Source organism: Epargyreus clarus, unplaced genomic scaffold, assembly GCF_041222505.1.
Source record: "Epargyreus clarus isolate Ecla_fem2 unplaced genomic scaffold, WU_Ecla_fem_2.2 ptg000036l, whole genome shotgun sequence".
In the NCBI taxonomy this organism is placed as follows: Eukaryota; Metazoa; Arthropoda; class Insecta; order Lepidoptera; family Hesperiidae; genus Epargyreus; species Epargyreus clarus.
In genome coordinates, this window is record NW_027332241.1 from 2339175 (window position 1) to 2362062 (window position 22888).

General features: G+C 37.6%; 1 protein-coding gene across 1 annotated transcript in view; it reads right to left on the bottom strand.

Moving 5' to 3' along the window:
* The window catches only part of LOC140756998 (uncharacterized), a 51205-nt gene extending 33416 nt beyond the window's left edge, over positions 1-17789 (bottom strand). The window contains exons 1-2 of the mRNA XM_073092548.1: positions 17699-17789; positions 9614-9670 (exon numbers count right to left, since the gene is read on the bottom strand). Of these exons, the coding sequence (XP_072948649.1) occupies positions 9614-9670; positions 17699-17782 (141 nt within the window). The 5' untranslated portion in view covers positions 17783-17789. The remainder of the gene's footprint in view (positions 1-9613; positions 9671-17698) is intronic.
* Between the last annotated feature and the right edge of the window lie 5099 nt (positions 17790-22888).

Sequence of the window (22888 nt, forward strand, 5' to 3'; positions counted from 1 at the left end):
TTAATTAACTATTAATCTTCTGCCACTATTACTTATGTACAGTCATTTCTTCTTAGCTTAGTTGATTTTGTATGAATTCTATTAATATCTTACTATTTACTGCTTGGCTGATTCTGTTTATTGTTTAGGTTTGTAAATTATACATGTACAGTAATTAAGGTTATGTTGATTTATTAATTGTTATTATCTTGGTCCATAGATGATATTAGTTGTCAATAGCCAATCGCGTACGTTTTTCTCTTTATCTATGGTGCTGTCATGGATACCACACTTTTGGCCATTAACAATTAAGTTGTTTTTCTCGTTCTGCTCCAGGTGTCACTACTGAGCTAAAGTTCTTACTTTGTATTCAATAAATTGGACACCTGGTGCAAAGGCTATATGGTGACGGTTAAATGTGATTCAGTGTAGTAATTAATTTTCTTTGTATATAATTTTGCTATTACTTTCTGGTGTTGTTTGTTTTTTTTTTAATTATTATTAGTATTATTTTTTGCTTGAGTTTTGCTGAGATTACTTTACTCTGTTGTTATTTCTTAAAATCACTGTTGTTATTCTTAAAATAAGCTGCTGGTGGGTAAAATGAAGCTTAATTTATTGTTTTTTTATTTGTTTGTTTTTGTGTTTTGATTTATTTTACTTTTTAATTTTATTTTCATTTTGAATTTTTTTTTATTTTTTTTTATTTGTAGTACATAGACTGCTATGTCGATAGTCGACTGCGGAAATGATGATAGTATATGTTCCCACTCGTTTTCTTCCGCGTCAGAAGGGGCGAGCAGTGACGCCAGTTTTGAAAGCATTCCTCCTTTAAATGTCACATTAAAGACCCTTTTTGCGGATATTAATAAGAATTTTAATGTCTGCCATATCAACGCCCAAAGCATACCGGCACATTATACAGACTTGATTTCTACTTTCGATAGCAAGCATATTCACGCGATTCTCGTATCAGAAACATGGCTCAAACCTTGTCTTCCGTCTACATCATATTCACTTCCAGGATTTCATCTTATTCGCAACGATCGCTTTGAACGGGCGGGAGGCGGCGTTGCTATTTATCTTCGTTCCCATATTCCCTTTTCAATATTACGCCACTCACAACCTGGTAGTGAAGCCGAATATCTATTTGTGGAAGTCCTCTTTTCTCATACTAAACTACTTCTAGGTGTATTTTATAATCCCTTATCATCATGCAATTACTTCCCCACTTTGGAAACACTAGTGGAAGAATATACTCCTCTTTATTCTCACGTCATTCTTATGGGGGACTTCAACACATGTCTTCTTAAAGATGATAGCAGATCAAACCGACTAAAATCTGTCATTGAAGCGGCTGACCTTCAAATTCTTCCTCTATCTGCAACACATTACTTTCCCAACTGTTCTCCTTCTTTATTAGATTTAATGTTCGTATCTTCTCCTGAGAGTGTTGGGAAACATGGTCAATTTGCTGCTGATGCTTTCTCGTACCATGACCTGATTTATTTATCCTATAAATTGTCACCTCCTAAGGCAAAATCGAGAGTACTTCTTAAACGCAATTTTAGTAGCATAGATCTGGAACAGTTTCGCCGCGATGCGGCGGAAGTGGACTGGAGTGTGATACGCTCTGCTAGCTGTGTTGACGAACAGGTGGCACTTTTCACATCGCTACTTATTCAATTATTGGATAAGCATGCCCCTGCTCGTCCGGTTCGTGTTAAACACCTACCTGCCCCCTGGCTTACGAAAGAGATCAAATTGCTAAGTGCCAAGAAAAACAATGCCAAGTCAAAGTATAAGCTGAATGCAACGGATGAAAATCTTGACAAATATAAAGCTGCCCGAAATCTATGCAATAAGGTGTGTAGAGATGCACAACGACGCCATATCTATAACTCAGTTCAAAACAAAGACTCTGCTAAAGTCTGGAAATTTCTAAGAACTTTAGGAGTGGGAAAGTCTCGCCAAGAGTGTCCATCAAATCTAAATTTAAATCTGCTATGTCAGCATTTCTCCACCACTTCTTGCTTTGATAGTGCAAAAAAACAACAGACATTGAATTATCTTTCTAACTTTGCCACTCCTGGACATCCGGCATTTGAATTTCGCGCCTTCACTGATCGTGATGTTGAACAGAGCCTTCTCACTATCCACTCGGACTCCGTTGGTTGTGACGGCATTTGTCGTAAGATGATCATTCCTATCATTGACATCATAACTCCTATTTTGACCTATATCCTCAATTACTCCATCTCGACATGCAGTTTTCCTCTTATCTGGAAAGAAGCTCAAATTATCCCCATTCCAAAGAAGTCCAATCCCTCTAGCTTCTCTGATTACCGTCCTATATCCATCCCACCTTTTCTGTCCAAAGTTCTTGAGCGTCTCGTATACCAACAACTCAGTTTCTTCATATCCAAATATAACCTTTTAAATCCCTTCCAATCTGGTTTCCGTCCCGGTCATAGTACGACAACTGCCCTGTTGCATATCACGGATGACATCCGCCGAGGCATGGATAACCAACAGCTTACAGTCTTAGTGCTATTGGATTTTAGCAGTGCTTTTAGCTCTGTGGACCATGATGTCCTTTTGTCCATTCTCCGCTCGTTCAACATATCTCTGACAGCGATAGGCTGGTTTCAAAGTTACTTGCATGGTCGCCGGCAACGTATTCAGGTACAGGATACTCAATCTGCTTGGTCTGATATGCTTGCTGGGGTACCGCAAGGTGGCGTGTTGTCCCCTCTTCTTTTTTCGCTCTTTATTAACTCCGTAAGTAACAATTTAACTTCTCTCTACCATCTTTACGCAGATGATCTTCAAATATACCAGCGAACTACGTTAGGAGATCTACCTAGCACCATCCTCTCGGTAAATGATGATCTTGCTCGTATTTTAGCTTGGAGTGATGCTCGAGGCCTAAAAGTTAACCCTAGTAAAACACAGGTATAATAGGTAGTTCTCGCCTATTATCTAAAGTTGATCTCAATGTGTTACCTAATGTAACTTTTAATGGATTACGCATACCATATAGCGATAAAGTCAAGAATCTCGGCTTATACTTTGACAAACACTTATCATGGGCACCTCAAATTGATGAGGTTAGTAAGAAAATGTTTTCCGTGGTTGGCTCGTTCAGGAGGCTTCGTAACTTTCTCCCTACGGCGACTAAAATTGCGTTAACAAAATCCTTACTCTTCCCCATTCTCGACTATGCCGATGTTTGCTATCTTGGTTTAACTGAAGAGCAACTTAATAAACTTGAGCGTCTTCAAAACTTGTGCATTCGTTTCATATTTGGTATTCGCAAATATGAACACATATCCGATTATCGAACTAAACTCAAGTGGCTTCCAATCAGACTTCGCCGGAATGTGCATATACTTTCTGCACTTTACTGCGTGCTGTTTAGCCCCAATGCTCCTTCCTATTTAAAAGATCGTTTTAAGTACCTCCACCTTACTCATGATCACTGTCTTCGCTCTTCCACAAATCTCTCACTCCAAACTCCCTCTCATGCTACATCCTTCTTCAAAAATTCCTTTTCTACTTTTGCTGTTACCTTGTGGAATAAACTGCCCCTCTCCAAACGTCGTGCTAAATCTCTTGATACTTTCAAAAAGGAAGTTATAAAATTATATTCAAATCCATGACCTTCCTTCTCGCTATCGTCATTTGTATATATGTAAAAGATATTATGTTCGCTTTCTACTATCAATATTTATTATTCTGTCATTTGCTTCATGTGTTTGTGTTTATTTCTCTTTTTGTTGTTTGTGTACTATATTAACTATACTATGTTTAATACTCCTTCCCTAACTTGATACACACTTCCCACTTTCCTCACTACCCTCCTTACCTTTTCCATGCATAGGTTGTCTGGAAGAGATCGCTGCTTAGCGATAAGGCCGCCTATTGCATACAATTAACTAATATAATTGTGTACTATTGTTATGTTCTATTGAAGTGTGCAATAAAGAATCTATCTATCTATCTATCTATCTATTTATTTGTAAATAATACTTACAACATTATATGGCATAAATAATAGTAAACATGATTCTCAAATGAGAACATTGCTGCAGTAAAATTTAACAAAAGGGTCCACACTCAGCCTCACCGCGACGAACCACGGCCACTGATTTTCAGTGTGTATTATCATTTGACACTGCTGTTATAGGAAAGAAACAACCGTTTTATTATTTTACTAAAAATCGAGCTCTGTTTAGCCCCTTAGGGGCTAAAGGGGGTAAAATTTGCAAAAAAAAATATTTCAAGCGCATACAAATATTATTAAAGAATCTCTGTTCAAAATTTCATGTATATTACGAAATGGCAAACGACCACGCGATCCAACTAATGATAAATTGTTACTGCCTGAGATCGGCCACAGGTGCGTTGCTACCCTTGAAGACAAAGATGGCACGCCTCACATAACTATTTCTCCCTTACCACATCCTTCAAAGCGGAACACAGCAGCCCTTTACACTGTTTTTTTTTATATAATATAAGAGTAGCAGACGAGCATGCAGTCTACCTGATGGTAAGTGGCTACTGCCGCCCATGGACATCTGTAATCAACCCCAGATAGGATTAGATATTCCTACCTGAGGTCGGCCACAGATGCGCCGCTACCCCTGAAGACTAAGCTGGAACGCCTTGGAAAAGTCTGTCTCCCTTACCACACCCTTCAAACCGGAACACAGCAGCGCCTAACACTGCTGTTATTAGGTAGAAATAGGTGTGGCGGTGGTGCCGCCGGAGTCGAACCACAAAGGGTTCTACCACCTTCTAAAGTAATAAACACCCAAACCCAAATTAGCTAATAAAATCAGCACAGCGTGTCGGCGCGGAGACCATTGTGATAACTCGTCAATATTATAATAATTATTACCCTTTAAAGCAGTGAAACTGTTTCATTCCTTAACACAAACCTGTTCATAATGAATATATTAATAAATGTAATAGTATTGTCTGTATTGTCATTTTATAAGTTTTATAATTTGTTTAGTTTGTTAGCACTGCTACATGATTACCCTTTAGGGGACAAATATTCAAAAAATATTCTATAATTATAGATATTCACAATTGACAATAAAATGAAAATAGTTTTAAAATTGTCATTTTTCTTGAAGTATAAAAGCATTAACAGACTATATATCTCCCTAGGGGACGAATTTTCGAGAATAAGCTTAAGCTATGCATTGTCAGTTGTTCTTCAGTGTTGGAGATTTATTCATTGCATTAAACTAATTATGTAATTGCGGCTAATTTTACATGTACATTATACAGTTAATTTATCGTGTCAAGGAAGATTTATTATTAATGCTTGTGTTAATAATTAATTATTCGAGTTTAGTGGATACAAATATACTTGTTTACATCACATTCAACTCAATTACAGCTATTAAGAATAATTTGTCAAGTGCGAGTCGAACTCACAATCGGAGGGTTCCGCATATATATTATTATATCAGCCATAGAAGTAAATGTATTGTGAAAATTTGAACTGTCTACCTATTACACAGTGCGAATGCTTAGAATAGATAAATCGAAAAACGCCGATAAATAGCGTTTTCTTGCACGATGAGTTGACGACTTCCATTCATTTTCAATCATTTTTATTTTTAGTATTTAAGTAATACACGTCATCTAGCAGAGATGTCTGTTAAAATTCGTAAGGTTCAAGAGGTAGAGCCCTGTGAAAGACGGTCAGACAATGAAGCTTTATTACTAGGGTGCCATTCCGTTCTTTGAACCCGAAAAATAAAATTCTTATTACGTGCCAAGTAGAGTCACAGGCCCTACCTAGCGCACTAGACCCTATACGCTCGACGTTTGTCATAAAACAGGATCCTACGCCGCCGACCGCGTTGTTTATGGCCGTTACAATTTAATTATATTCCGAGTTATGTCCGCTTGTTAATTTCTAACCTTGTATTAAACGCCCACTATATTAAATTGTATCGAATTGCACGGAAGCCCTTTTTAGGGTTCTGTAGTCAAAGGGTAAAAACGGAACCCTATTACTAAGCCTTTTCTACTGTCTGTCTGTCACAGGGCTCTATCTCTTGGACCATAATAGATAAAAATAGTATTTTTAGGGTTCCGTTCCCAAATGGTAATAACAGAACCCTATTACTAAGCCTCCACTGTCTTGAAATCTGTCACAGGGCTCTATCTCTTGAACCGTAATAGATAGACACTTGAATTTACAGAGTATGTATTACGGTGGCCGCTATAACAACAAATACTAAAAATAAAAAGATCTTGAAAATAAATGAGGGTCGTGATTGGGTCACGAAATGAAATGAAATGAAATGAAATGAAATGAAATGAAATGAAATGAAATGAAATGAAATGAAATGAAATGAAATGAAATGAAAAGAAATGAAATATATTTATTTTGTATAGGCCAACGGCGGCACTTACAAATTGTCAGTTACAATATTTTCTTAAACTACTACCGGATCGGAACGCGACCTCTACTGAGAAGATCCGGTAAGAAACTCAGTGGGTTTGTCTTTTTTAATTTTAAAAATAATTATTTTCTTTTTAATTTTTTTTTAATGCCATTATTTTTACATATAATTAATAAAGCATTATTAATAAAGCACGGTTAAGCATAGTACCAAATTTCAAGGCATTTTGTCTGGAAGTCTTAAAGCAAATTGTCTGTGAAAGACGGACGGACGGACACACGAGTGATCCTATAGCGGCTCCGTTCTTTTGTTATATTTTTTCTAGAGTTGCGCCGAATAGTGGTTTCACCGAATAACCGAATACCGAATAATATTCGGTTTAACCTTTACCGAACCGAATATTCGGCCGAATTATTCGGTTTATCATTTCTTTATTGTCAATTTGCCAGTTATGTCTGTTCATTCACACTTTAAAATATTGATTTGAGTTTTAAAAATGAATACTGATGTTACGTTTAAAATAAATGTTGACTATACGAACTATAGAATAAGTAATAAATGTGTGACTTGAGGTTTCAAAATAAATGTTGATTTGAAGTTTGAATCGCTTTATTATATTAGATTTACTCAACATAAATTTTCATAGGATTTGAGTTTGACTTATAATATAACATAAATCTTATAAGAAGTTTTGTGTTTTAGTCCTGTACCATGTCGTTTATACAAGAAAATAGAAATACACGAACCGAACATATTCGGCACTAAAACCGAATAATTCGGCCGAATACAAATAGAAAAAAAGATGCCGAATACGCCGAATACCGAATACCAAACGAATATTCGGCGCATCCCTAATTTTTTCGTACGGAACCCTAAAAATATATTGATGTAGATAACTTGTCAGTGCTTCTTTGAGTGTGTTAATCTATTAATTTCAGGAAATAATGTAAATAATAATAATATGATAAATTCCAGGAAATAAGTATATCGATTTCGACTTCGGTTGCAACCGAAACTAAAACGATTGGATCAAATAAATTGCTTGTCTTCATGCATTTTACTAGCAAAACATTTGATTCAAGATTTGTTCAGCTGAAAGAACTCGTGTCCAGGCCACAAACAATTGCCAAAAACAGCCGCTACACGTTCTTCCATTTTCTCAACTACGCAAATTATAAAGATACTAGTGGTGCCCGCGGCTTCGCCCGCAATCCAAAGTGAAACATTCCAAAATCAACAACTACTTACGAATTAAAAATTAATTAAACAAAACCTTTTCCCACGGGCTAAATTGTGAATATAAACCATTCTCAAGTCCCCTTGAACACACACACCAAATTACATCAAAATCAGTCCAGTCGTTTAGGAGGAGTTCAGTGACATACACACGCACATAAGAAAAGATCTTGAACAAAGATATTTGACGAGTGGACTGGGCATCTGCCGAAGAAATTTGACCAAATATTGGACATTGAAATTGAATTTAATGAGCCTACAGTAGACATCCACGCAATACTGAGTCCTATAACACTAGTTTGAGAGCCGCTCGAGAGCGCCCTATATAGCCCAGAGCCACTTAATTTACCCATTCATTTGTCAGTTATCCCTGAGGATTAAGTTAGAACGCATAGGACAAGTGTGTCTCCCTTACCACATCCATCAAACTTGAACACAGCAGCGCTTAACACTGCTGTTATTAGGTAAAAATGTGTGTGGCGTTACGGCCTCTGGAGTCGAACCACAAAGGGTTTCACTACCTACAAAAGTATATAATTACAAATAATAGTTTCGATTTCAACAAACTAGCATACCGGACCAATTTGAAACGAATCGGATAAGTGTGATTTCCTTACTACACCTTTCAATCCACAACACAGCAGCGCTTAACACTGCTGTTATAACAGAAATAGGTGTGGCGGTAGGACTGAGGTCCTTCCTATTATTGGTCCTATTATCCCAGTATTCGAACCACAGATGACTCTACCACCTTCAAAAGCATTTAACACCAAATAACAGTTTCGATTCACAGATTCGGTTGCACCCGAAACTGTTTTCGCTTTCGGTTTCGGTTGAAAACCAGTTTCTGTTAGAACTATTAATGAGCCACGCAATACTGAGGCCCATAACACTAATTTGACAGCCGCTCGAGAGCGCCCTATATAGCCCAGAGCCACCTAATTGATCCATTCATTTGTCAGTTATCTGATCTCGGTGATGCAGATGGGTTGCCGATACTTAGAAAGTTTAGGGAATGGGGCTCTGATGAAAGTAACTATCAAACTTTAGCTTCTTATAATACCTTAATTTGTACTTAAGTTTCCTGTTTGGTTTTAGAAGTGATAACTTAGTGTGGGTAACTAACAAACAATGTACCTTTAATAAGGTACACTCTTTGTTAGTTACATTTTACATACATTTAAGATGTTACGTTAAAGTTACATACATTTAAGATGTACCTTAATTGGTACTTCAAACTCGTTTTGGTTTTAAAATTGCTAAGAACTTAACATGGTTCTATTGTAGAGGCACCACATCTATTTCTGCCTCATAACGAAAGAAAGTCTTATGCCTTAGAAAGTTGGTTAGGGATTGTAGCTGTGATGAAAATAACTAACAAACATTCTACCTCTTAAGATTGATATAGAAGTAAACAGACAATCCACCTCTTTAACTCTTCTATATAGGCTCTAAAGGAGGATCTTATAAATTCTAAAAGTGGCACCTTTGTCACACTTTGTCTTACAGTTTCCGCTACTTAATATCGATAAAGTCCTAAAGGCAGTTCTTATAAGTTATTAATGTGGCACCAATGTCACACTTATATCTATCTTTCAACAGTCGCCAGCGGTACTAAGCTGTCGGTTGAAAGGTGTGATAAAGGAGATCAACATATGCCCGTTATTAATAATCAATCTATCCAATGTTTAGCAACTAGAACTAGAAATTTGACACTTTGTGTTTGCTAGAAATTGTCTTTTTATCTTTGGTACGCAAAAATTTTGATAGATCGGTTATTAATGGGCGTTAGACGAGGCGTTCCAATATAGTCCCCAGGGGTAGCCGCGTAGCCAACTTCAGATAACTTCAATGCTATTTCTTTCTTCTTTCTATTTTGGATTGATTACACATGATCGACCACTCAGCAGTCTCTTTCAACTGGTGAAATTCTTAATAAAACCTCCAAAGGTTGATGATTGCCTTACCTCCATTGTAGTGGGCAGCACGGCGTCGTGGCGACGCCCCGCGCCCTCTATTTCATCCTGGGAACAAAGAAAAATAAAAATAAGTGTTTTTTTTTAATATAAAAGTGGCATTCGAGCATGCAGTCCACCAGGTAGACATCTGTAATCAACCTCAGATAAGAATAAAGTTCAACCTGAGATCGGCCACAGATAGTTTGCTACTGAGGTGTGAGTTTGAACGCCTCGGATAAGTATGTCAAGTCTACCAATACGCACTTGTCCAGCGCGGTGCACTATGGCTTAATCCTTCTCAGTCTGAGAGGAGACCCGTGCCCAGCAGTGGGACAGTAATGGGTTGATGACGAAAGCCGCGGGTAAAAGCTAGTATTTTGAAGGTGGTGGAACCCCTTGTGGTTCGACTCCGGCGGCACCACCGCCACACCTATTTCTGTCTAATAACAGCAGTGTTAAGCGCTGCTGTGCTCTAGTTTAACGGTGTAGTAAGAAAGATATACTTTTCCGAGGCATTACTTACAGCTTAGTATAAAAGTAGCGGCATGACGACGATGATTAGACGACCCGCGTGACGGAGCGGTCACCATACCGGTCTGACGCACAGAGGGTCCCGAGTTCGATCCCCGGCCAGACAGAAATCTAAATGATGAATTTAGATGTCTGTTTCTGGGTCTGGGTGTTTGTGTATTTGTCTATGTGTGTACGGCACCCACGATACGGGGAATCCTAGTGTGGGGCTGTGAGTGTAGAAAGCGTTTGTTTGTTGTTTGTAACCTTATCTGGGGTCGATTACAGATGTTCACGGCAGTAGCCACTTACCATCAGGTGGACTGCATGCTCGTCCGCTACTCCTGTATTATAAAAAGACGCACTTGTCCAGCGCAGTGAACTATGACCTTCTCATTCTGAGAGGAGACCCGTGCCCAGCAGTGGGTTGATGATGAAAGCCGCGTATAAAAAAAACAGGATTATATATAAAAACACAAGTTCCACCGTGACAGCGTAGTAACGATAGATCGTTATCGCGTGCCAAATGTATTAGGGTCATCGGTTACGGACCGCTGGCGGTGTTAATAGGAACTGTCCCTCGGATCGTTTTGTACGATAAATGCAATAATTGTGTTCGGGGCCGTATTTAGGGGCTCTATAAAAGGGGCCCCAAAATTTCGACAAAATCCAAATGTCGACAAAACTCATAATAAATGCTATAATGGTCTTCAGTTCTGGATTTCAGATGGAGAACAGGGCTACAGCCCCAAGGCCTCTACAAGAGGGGCACCAAAAAAGAGAAAAACATACAAATGTCAAACTCATAAGCAACACATAAGGTGATTTTTTTCAATGAAAACACCGAAATAAATGTATTTATTGGTAAATTATTTATTTGAAAGACTTAACGGAAAGAATTGTTACTTTTAATTCGAAAAATAATTTGGGGCCCTCCTCTTTGGGTGCCCCAGGGCCTCCATATTTAAATCCGGCCCTGATTTTACCAATCAATAACATTGAGCCCTGTCGATGTACAGTACAATGTTTCTTTTTTAGAATTTAAAGTAGAAAACGAGTATCGACCTGATTCTAAGTGATTATTATCTGAACTGTAATTAAACGTTTAAAACTGATATTGTCGACAGCCCGTTATTAATACTCGATCCATACAAAGTTTGCCTAACAAAGAACGATATTTGACGATTTCTAGTATGGAGAATTGCAAAATGTTGATAGGAAATTAGATAGGAAAAACATAGACTTTTTTTTTTTTTAAATGGCCATATATTTACTCATTCTAAATTGGAGATTCGTTCTGAAAACCTACAAATTAATAATAACGAATATTGAACATAATAACAATAATAAAATTAAATGTGCATTTTTAAAGAATATTTTAAATTTGACACTCCATTGTAAAATATAATCCCTTGAGGCCTGAGAAGTCCCAGGTTCGAACGCCAAACACAACTTTTCGGATAAAAGTTCTTTAAAGAAAAATTCTGAAAGGATTGTGAGAACTTATTTGGTGGGTAGATTGGATTGAGATTACGGTTTAAATTTTCTAAAGACCCTTACATACCTATATAGAAACTAAAAATAATAATGTACCAAAAACCTTACCAAATAAATATTGTGGTAATAACATGAAAATCTTAAAAATAAAACAAAAAAAAAAAGGAACATTAATAAAAATATTTATTCATAATACTCGTACATCCGTAATTCTCGTATCGTCTCGTAATTCTACGTTGTTACTTGGTACAAACTTCCAAACAAAAAATATTCCTCTCTACCACATATCCTTCTCACAATTTCGCTCCAAAATATATTTCCTATATCGCATGACCACTGTCGAAATCACAATTGAGCGAAGGTATCGGTAAAGGGATGGCTAATCAGATCAGCCGCATGGGAACTGGCTTTCACCGGCAGCGACTGTGATACGCACAAATTGACGCGTAAGCGAGTTAGTTAGCGAGCGACTATTGCACGCAGACGTTTGCACGCAGGCATTTGCACGCTACCTTTAAGAAACTTGACGTTTGGGATAATCTATAAATTTAATGCCTATGACGTCATAACATCCAGAGCATAATGCCTATTTTATTTTTAAGATAATTGACGCCTTTTTGTGTTTTTTTTAATAACAAATTATACTGTAAGTCAGAGATTGCCCACTACTGTATTTAATCTCATAAAGAATTGAAATACTAAGATTGATCCCAGATACGTTACTGATCCTGAGTTCCTGACAAGTCAGTGTTATTTCAATAATGTACATTTGCAAAATATCGAAAGTCAAAAAGTTTGTGTGTCAGAGAGAAGTAAATTTTAAACTACTTCAAACTTTATACTACAGCATTTAAATAACAAATGTACGTTCTGCCCGTATCGCGTGTTGAAATCACAATGCAGCGAAGGTATCGGTAAAGGGATGGCTAAATATATTTCATTTCATTTCATTTCATTTCAGCGGCGTGGGAACTGGCTTTCACCGGCAGCGACTGTGATACGCACAAATTGAAGCGTAATAGAGTTAGTTAGCGAGCGACTATTGCACGCAGACGTTTGCACGCAGGCATTTGCACGCTACCTTTAAGAAACTTGACGTTTGCTATATTGTATTAATTTTAATGACTTAAGTCATGGGATCCATTACGTAAAGCCTATGTTTTTTTAAGAAAATTGCCGCCATTTTATTTTCATTTTTTTGAGCATTAAAGTGTCAAATACCCATTAAAAAAGTATTTACTTCTGTAAGGACTATGAACATCTCTAATTAAATTCATAAAGAAATGAAATACTAAACTCCGCTACACATTCTCGCGAGAATCTCGCGAAAACGCGAGAAAAGCTAGAGAAAAGAGAATGTGGAGCCTATACGAATCGGGTCCCGTGCCACATTTTCGCGAGAATGTGGAGTGGGCTTAAGATTGACGCGTAAGCGAGTTAGTTAGCGACGTCTGCACGCGGACATTTGCACGCAACCTTAGATACTGACGTTTCGAGTAGCCTGTTAGGAAGTTTACGTTTATGTCATAGAATTCATATTGAAACCGTCGCATAATGCCCATAATAATACATGCATAATGCATGCATGCAATGTTAAGAGAATTCACGTCAATCTAAATATATATAAGTCAAAGGTGACTGACTGACATAGTGATCTATCAACGCACAGCCCAAACCACTGGGCGGATCGGGCTGAAATTTGGCATGCAGGTGGATGTTATGACGTAGGCATCCGCTAAGAAAGGATTTTGATCAATTCTACCCCCAAGGGGATAAAATAGGGGATGAAAATATTACTAAGTAACGCGACCGAAGCCGCGGGCAAAAGCTCGTAATTTAATAGAGCCTAATATGTAACACGTGCTTTGAATAGACTCTTTATAATTGTATTAAATGTAATATTTCTACTGAATAACAGCAGTGTTAGGCGCTGCTATAGTTTTATGGGTGTGGTAAAGGAGACATAATCATCCGAGGCATCCCAACTTAGTCCTCAGGGATACTAACGGATCTGTAGCTGATCTCAGATAGGACTTTAATCCTATCCGGGATTGACAATAGTTGTCCATGGGCGGCAGTATCATCAGCTAGACAGTGTGTCACCATGTTTGTTTGCTAATTCGCTAGATAGAGATTTTATACAAATCTTAGGAGTCTATTAAATATCTGTTACAGATTAGCACTCTATTCAATTAGTAGTCTAAGACGTTGCGTGTTGTTTTTACGAAATCATCCCAATAATGTCCCATAACGCTCTATATAATAAAGTTTGTGCGTCGGTGAAAGCGAAATGCTAAGTTCCCACGATACAGTTCTCATTCGGCGTCCTTGTCTCTCCTTAGCTGTGTGTTATGGTGTAAGAGAGAGGGCGAATGTGCGCTCCTTTCGCTATGTAGATCCTTCGCCGAATTGAATATTGATTCGGATTCAATAGGTAAATCTCAAGCCGTTACTTGGTTCGACTCCGGCGGCACCACCGCCACATCTATATCTGTTATAATAGCAGTGTTAAGCGCTGCTGTGTTCTGGTTTGAAGGGTGTGGTAAGGGAGACATACTTTTCCGAGGCGTTCCAGCTTAGTCCCCAGGGGTAGCGGCGCATCTGTTGCCAACCTCGGGTAGGGCTCTAATCTAATCAAGGGTTTACGGTTTACATGTCCATGGGCGGCAGTAGCCACTTACCATCAGGTGGACCGCATGCTCGTCTGCTACTCCTATATTATAACAAAGACGAAGCACTATGGGTGTTACGGAAAGCTCAGTACAACGAAACATTCGGATCACGACATCACGATGTTTAGTAGGTGAAGGTTAAGATGAGCTATCAACCTACCTTACATCTATATACATATAAAAATGAATGTGTGTCTGTCTGTCTGTTTCCGCCTTATATGTGTAGGAAATAATAAATATAGTTTAAAAACTAAGAACCACGCAAAAATCGCACAAGGAAAATCTTGAATCCTGACAATCCTAAATGGGAGAATGGGACAAAATTGTTAAAACCATGTGTTGTCATCGTTTCTTAATACGTTTTCAAAATTTTTAATTAATCGGACCTTTGAAAGCAGATAAAAATAGAGTTCAAAGATTCCGTTACATACAGGTAAAACTAATAAAACCGTGGTGAAAATCTATACTTATAAATAGATACATAGATTCTTTAGCGTATTTAATAACAATAATTGGCCAAGTGCGTGTCTTGCACAAAAAGGGTCTGTACCCCTAAATTTTAACATTTTTTTTTATAATATAGGAGTAGCAGACGAGCATGCAGTCCACCTGATGGTAAGTGGCTACTGCCGCCCATGGACATCTGCAATCAACCCCAGATAGGATTAGATATTCCTACCTGAGGTCGGCCACAGATGCGCCGCTACCCCTGAGGACTAAGCTGGAACGCCTCGGAAAAGTATGTCTATCTTACCACACCCTTCAAACCGGAACACAGCAGCGCCTAACATTGCTGTTATTAGGTAGAAATAGGTGTGGCGGTGGTGCCGCCGGAGTCGAACCACAAAGGGTTCTACCACCTTCAAAAAATGTCTATAAAAATATCTTTCACCTATTATAATTTATAATCTAGTCAACAAGTCCAAAACATGAAAAATAGAGATAAAGCTTCTGTATAAAATAGATTCATAGATTCTATAGCGAATTTTATAATAATTGGCCAAGTGCGAATCGAACTTACACGGAGGGTTGCGTACCCCCAAATTTTCAGTTTTTATTTTTAGTATTTGTTAATATAGCAAGCATAGAAACACCATAGATTAGTAAAGATACTTCGCCGCCTTGAAATTGAATGAAGCCGCAAATGGCTTATTAGAGTAAGTTCTTTTTTTGAATTCGTGACAAATAAAAACATTTCTAGAGAAAATTTACGAATAAATAACTAATACTGCGTAATTTTCATGATAATTAAATAATTTATAATAATAATTTCAAATATTTTAGGGACATTTTAGCACGGAGACGTGGCAAAAATTTTTTACGCAACTGTTTCAATTCTCAAAACTGGGTATATTTTCTTGTTAGGAGTGAGTAATCTTTACTAATCTATGAGAAACACAAAAAAATCATACCCATCTTCCTATTACGGTTCAATAGATAAAGTGAAAAACGCTAAAAAATAGAGATTAATCGTACCCCCATTTATTTTCATCAAGCGACATTTTTATCCATATTATATTTTCAATAATACTTAGTTATATGAAACAACAATGGATGGCGTTGGTGTGATGATGAATGATACGTAAACAACGTATAATAAAATTAAAATAATATTTTAATATATAAAATAAGTTTTATGGTTCTTATTTGTATTTATTATATTACGGTTCCGAAGATGGAGCCCTGTGACAGACGGACAGACAGCGAAGTCTTAGTCTTAGTTAATAGGGTTCCGTTTTTACCCTTTGGGTACGGAACCCTAAAAAGATGTGTGTTATGGAGTTTCTTTCGCCGCTTCTTCTCCATAACGAAACACCTTGTGAAGTGGCAGTAGATATATACGTTCAAAAAGAGTTCTGTGAAGAATCTACTTTGAACAAAAATTTTTGATTTGATTTTGTTGAAAATAATAAATATTATAATCTACATTTAAGTAAAAAATATTAGTAATCTACGATGATCGAAAAAGTATTATCATAGGTTACTAAACTCTTTGGTATGTTTTTCTGTTAACCCTTCTTGTCAAATATTTGAAGAAATAAATTCATATGCAACGAAGTTACAGGGGGTCAAAAATGGGCCGAATTGCTTCGAGAAAAGAATGCTACGGCCGTGCCGCTTTTTTGGCTCGACTTGGCGGAGGCACTGCCGTGCCTCCTGATGTGTCTGAGCTAAGAAAATAAGATTTTATTATTTAAATAATATCACGATCCTATATTTTAACAGATTTGATAAGTTTGAGAACCTCTGCCATAGGGTCATTAGAGTAAGGTCGGCGAGGTAAGGCGTGTACTACCATTAATCTGTGCTTTATATTGCGAAATACGATTCGAGATGCGTGCGCGCATCTCTATCGTGGGATTAAACAGCTAATCTTTTACACATTTAGTATAAAGATATAGTCTGAAGTTGTTGCGAGCAGGTGTCGTCATACAATTTGCTATGGCGACGCGATTCATTTCTATATTCAGAGCGGACTAGCTGCTTCACGCGGACTATACACATTAAAAGATATCTTGAGATGTTTACTTATAAACTTGAAGAAACAGATGAATCCTAAAATATACAAGGAGAAAGAACACGCAGTCTACTTTTTCTACACTAATAATATTATAAAGAGGAAAACTTTGTTTGTTTGGTTGTAATGAATAGGCTCAAAAACTACTGGACCGATTTTAAAAATTCTTTCACCATTCGAAAGCTACATTATCCACGAGTAACATAGGCTATATTTTATATGAAATATATATGATAAATAGAAAAAAGTCGTAATATTTTATTTTATCATTATGACATATTTAGTTCCTATCACAATATGTTCTTTTCTGCATATTACTTTTACAAAATAATGTCGATGTTTCACATCTGCCAGGCGTCCCGTGACGGCTCACATTTTTTTGTTTTTATAATAACTCTTTAGTTCAAACTTATATTTCCTTTGGGGCGTTTGGGGACAAATTAAAACAGATTTTTTAACAACGACATACAAAATTGATACCATAAATCTGTACTCGTCGACATCAATTATTTTTATAATTACACACGACAACTACGTTTACGACAACGACGTTTTTATAATTACATCATCATCATCATCATCATCAACCCATTAACGTCCCACTGCTGGGCAAGGGTCTCCTCTCATAATGAGAAGGATTAGGCCATAGTCCACCGCGCTGGCAAAGTGCGTATTGGTAGACTTTGCATACCTTTGTGATTTTTTATAAATCTCTCAGGTATGCAGGTTTCCTCACGATGTTTTCCTTCACCGTTTAAGCAAGTGATAATTAATTTCTAATTACAATTATGATTAATTTTATTCTTTTTTATAATTAGATCTACGAGGTACAGACGGAAAGTAGCAATATTTTCCTTTATACAAAGCACATAATTATCAATATTAGAGTAAGGTTACCGCAATGAGGCGTGCACATCGATTATCCTCGCTGTGCGTTGCAAAACTCGATCCGTGGTGCGTGCGCGCATCCTTTGAGATCATATTGTTGAGACCCTGAGAATCAATAGTGAATTAAGGTTGTTCCAAATAGCTAGTGTATCAAGATTGTTCAAAGGTAGTGAAGTCTACCAATACGCACTTGGCCAGCGCGGTGGACTATGGCCTAATCCTTCTCATTCTAAGAGGAGACCCGTGCCCAACAGTGGACAGTAATCGGTTGATGATGATGATGAATTAAGGTTTAGAGGACGTTTTTCGTGCGTATGTTTGTATGTATGTATGTCTCATTCTGTGTCACGCCCTACAACCCGACCGGGTAGTCGGAATTTAACAAGTGAGGTGTCGTTGGCTTCGTCTAAATTGTGGGAGTTATATAAGATTTATTATTGAAGAAATTGGATTATGTTTTTTATTTTTAATTCGTATGTGCATCTTTTAAGAACAAATTGTAGAGCGGCCTTGATAATGATTAATGATGTTATAATTCACCTCTATAACTCACACATTATCTCGTCCGACGTGCCTTCCGCTTGCTCCTTTATTCCGACGTGCCTTCCGCTTGGCCTAACGCATCTCAAACCAAGTTGTGCAATGATTAATAGAGAGACACACCCGACCTCGCTAGCCTCTACTGTAATACCACAGTCACACCCATGCTACTACTATACTGTAGTACACTACTGTAGGTATTACTATACTACCTCTTTTTAGGGTTCCGTGCCCCAAGTGTAAAAAATGTGTCAATTTGTGAAACCTACCTACTATTCTACGATTAAGGTTCAATAGATAAAGCGAAATACGGCGAAAAATATAGATTCATTGTATGACGACCTACTTATTTTCAGACTTTTCTATTTTTTTTTATAATATAGGAGTAGCAGACGAGCATGCAGTCCACCTGATGGTAAGTGGCTACTGCCGCCCATGGACATCTGTAATCAACCCCAGATAGGATCCGCCGCTACCCCTGACGACCGACGACGACGACGAAAAGTCTGTCTCCCTTACCACACCCTTCAAACCGGACCACAGCAGCGCCTAACACTGCTGTTATAAGGCAGCCTTACTCTGTAAACTGTCTATCTATAAAGATTCAAAAGAGCCCTGGGACAGATAGATAAAGGGACTTAGTTATAGGGTTCTATTTTTAGGGTTGCGTACGCATGGATAAAAACCTATTACTAAGCCTCCGCTGTCTGTCCGTCTGTCACAGAACTCTATTTCCTGTAACGAATAGATAGACACTTGATTTTTTTTACAGAAAATGCATAACGGTGGCCGCTATAACAACAAATACTAAAAATAAAAGTTAAAAATAAATGGGGGTTGCCATAGAAGAAAATGAATTTCGAAAATTTGAACTGTCCATCTACAACGGTTCAGTAGATAAAGAGAAAAACGCCAAAAATAGCGATTTCTTGCATATTTTCTTTCAAGCCTTTTTATTTCTAGTATTTGTATTCCTTGCATATTTTCAGGCTTTTTTTAGTATTTGTAGTTATAGCGGCCACCGTTATACATATTCTGTAAAAAAATCAAGTGTCTATCTATTAAGAGCTCAAGAGATAAAGCCCTGTAAGACGGACGGACCTGTAAAGCAGACGGAGAGACAGCCAAGGCTCAGTCATAGGGTTCCGTGTTTACACTTTAGGTACGGAACCCTAAAAACTAGTCTGAATAAATCTGAATTCTGACTCTATATAGTTACGAAATCTTAACTGGAGATGCGCGCGCGCACCGAGTGGCTTCTAACTGTTTCTGTGTCCCATTTGCCTTATTCGTGTGCGGGTAATTTTATAATACAGTCTCCAACTTAACATTTACTTATTTCTTTAATTATTAAAACATTATTGTAAAACTATTAAATACAAAAGGCCGAAATTAACCTAACTCTTATTGATGAAAAAATGTAGGGGATTATATATTAAAATAACTGAGAAAAAATACAAAAGCAAAAAAAAACATGTTTATATTCATTTTTAGTATCTGTTATCGTAGCAGATGAGTGCATTCTGAAAAGTTGTCTTTATTTTTAGCATTTGCTGTTATAGCACCCACCTTTATCTAAACAAAAAGTAAAGTCAAGTGTCTATCAACGGTGCAAGAGATAGAGCCCTGTGGCACACGGACAGACAGCGGAGGTTTTTCCATTTTTCCCTTTGGGTACGGAACCCTAACTAGGCTGTCGAAATAAGACCTAACTCTAACCCTATGTAGTATTTTGTATATTACGAAATGACCCTATATAATGTACTAGTTTTTGCCCGCGACTTCGCCCGCGTTTGAAAGAAAATAATATGACATACTAACATACATAAAACTGAAAATTCGTACCTTCATTGGAATGACAGTGGCGCCATCTGGCGAAAATTGGTCGTACCAACTCTGAAACCTTCGTTGGCTCATGGACAACAACTTTGCTAAAGATCATCACTTGATCAAATGCATAGTTTACGATTTAATCCTTACTAATATCGATTAAAATAATCGACTCTTTTGGTCCAAAAGATCGATTCACCGATTAATCGATCGCCATCTCTAGTTCCCATGGGATTTCCGGGATAAAAACTATCTTATGTCCTTTCTCGGGTTTTAGACTATCTTTGTACAAAATTTCGTTAAAATCGGTTCAGTGGTTTAGGCGTGAAGAAAAGACAACCAGACAGACAGACAGACAGACAGACAGACAGAGTTACTTTCGGATTTATAATATTAAGTAAGGAGTAAGGATAAGGATTGAATCTTACGGAATCTCAACTCGAGATGTGCACGCGCATCCCAAGAGAACCGAGTGGCTTCTAACTGTTTTTGTGTCCCATTTGCCTTATTCGCGCGCGGTTAACTTTATTATACAGTCTCCATCTTAATACAGATATTTATACATTCATATAATTAATGTTTATGTGTCTGTCTGTTAATAACGGCTATTTTCTCAGTTTATGAACGTTATGATTTGAAACTATTAGGGGATCTTTAAGTTAGTGATGAGTGGTTGAAAAATCAGCTTTTTATAATATAGGAGTAGCAGACGAGCATGCAGTCCACCTGATGGTAAGCTACTGCTGCCTATGGACGTCTATAATCTACCCCAGACAAGATTACATTCCTACCTGATGTGCTACTCCTCTGAAAATAAAGTTACGTAAATGAAAAATAACGATACCTAGGATAAGTTTGGCACCCTACCACACACTTCAAACCAGAACACAGCAGCGCTTAACACTGCTGTTATAACAGAAATAGGTGTGGTATTTCTGCTGCAACGCATCTGCAGTCGTCCTCAGGTAGAACTCTACCTTATCTGGGGTTGATTAGATGTCCATGGGCGGCAGTAGCCACTTACCGTCAGGTGGAGTGCATGCTCGTCTGTTACTACTATATTATAAAAAATATTTTTGGTTGTATTATTGGATGTTACAGAAATACGAGCGACGCCACGCCACCCCACCAGTCTCCACGCCCCGCATCCGGCAAGCATCATGAACTATTACTTTACGAGGAGACCAATAAAAATGCATAGAGATTGTAAGGTCGAGACACTGCCTAATAAAGCTTAAGGTGGACTCAGTGCAAGCGATGAGCGATAAGTGATACAAAAATAAATTAATTGGCCAAGTATTACACGGTGTGTGTGTTAGTGTGTGTGTGTGTGTGTTATTATTTTGTGTTATTTATTTTTTTCTTTCTTACAATATTTAGCTGTACGCAATACACACCTTGTGGTTATAAATTATGTAGCAAGTAACGCCATCTATTGGAAGTTCTTTATACTACTAACGTGTTATATTATATACTGTGTGTACTCTGAACTTATTAAATTATGTCTGGGCGTTAATTTCTTGTAATTGCACCCCGTATTATTTCAAACATTATAGAAATACAGTATAAAATACAGTTTCTTAGACTCCGGAATTCCCTTCAAGTCAGGTCTATTTAATTCCATACTCCACAACTTACAATCACCGCCGCCCATTACCACGGACCTCAAAACAAGATCACTAGATGGGCATAGTTCCGACCGTGCGATCTTCACGTGAAAAGTAATGTCTTACATTAATATTATTATTTTTTCATTAATAAATTTTCGCTTGTTTTTTTTTATTAATTTTATTTCATTACACTTGATCCATTTTATTACATTATATTTATGATATTAAATATCATTGGGTTATTTCACTTTATTTTAATAAACATCATTAATAAACGTTTCATTAAAAAATGGAATTGCGTGCGTTCCTGGAATTTGGTATCCCAGTAGTTCTAATTTAGAACTAGCCGCACGGTCGTCCTCCACTGGAGAGCAACTGACCTTTCATTAAATTTAATTAAAATTAAAATTTAGTAATATTCATGCGACTTCATGCGCGGTCTATTTGCTTCTACACTCCACAACTTACAATCACCGTCCCATTAGCACGAACCTCAAAACAAGATCACTAGATGGGCAGAGCTGCGACCTTGCGATCTCCGTGTGAATTTTTATAGATCCTCTCTAAAATCATCTGATGTTTATCTTAATCTGAAGGCGTTTAATTCGACTGCTAGGGTTATGGTATTCGCGGCAATTACATATGTATAAAATGTTCTGATATTAAACTTGATCTTAATGTTTTTTTTATAATATAGGAGTAGCAGACGAGCATGCAGTCCACCTGATGGTAAGCTACTGCCACCCATGGACATCTGTAATCAACCCCAGATACGATTAGATATTCCTACCTGAGGTCGGCCACAGATGCGCCGCTACCCCTGAGGACTAAGCTGGAACGCCTCGGAAAAGTTTGTCTCCCTTACCACACCCTTTAAACTGGACCACAGCAGCGCCTAACACTGCTATTATAATAGGTGTGGCGATGGTGCCGCCGGAGTCAAAAGGGCTCTACCATTTTCGATGTAGTAAGATATATTTCAAATTACATTAATACACCTCATTCTAACTTATTATTCAGGATTACCAACATCCCCAGTGGCCTCAAAAAATAGGACGTCAATTCTATCTGGGATTGATTATAGACGTCCATAGATACTCACCATCAGGTGGACTACAAGCTTCTTTGCTACCTCTATATTATTCAAAAATAGACAGACACATCCCAAGTGATGTTATAAGGGTTCCGTTCTTTCGTTTCGATACATGAAACCCCCAAA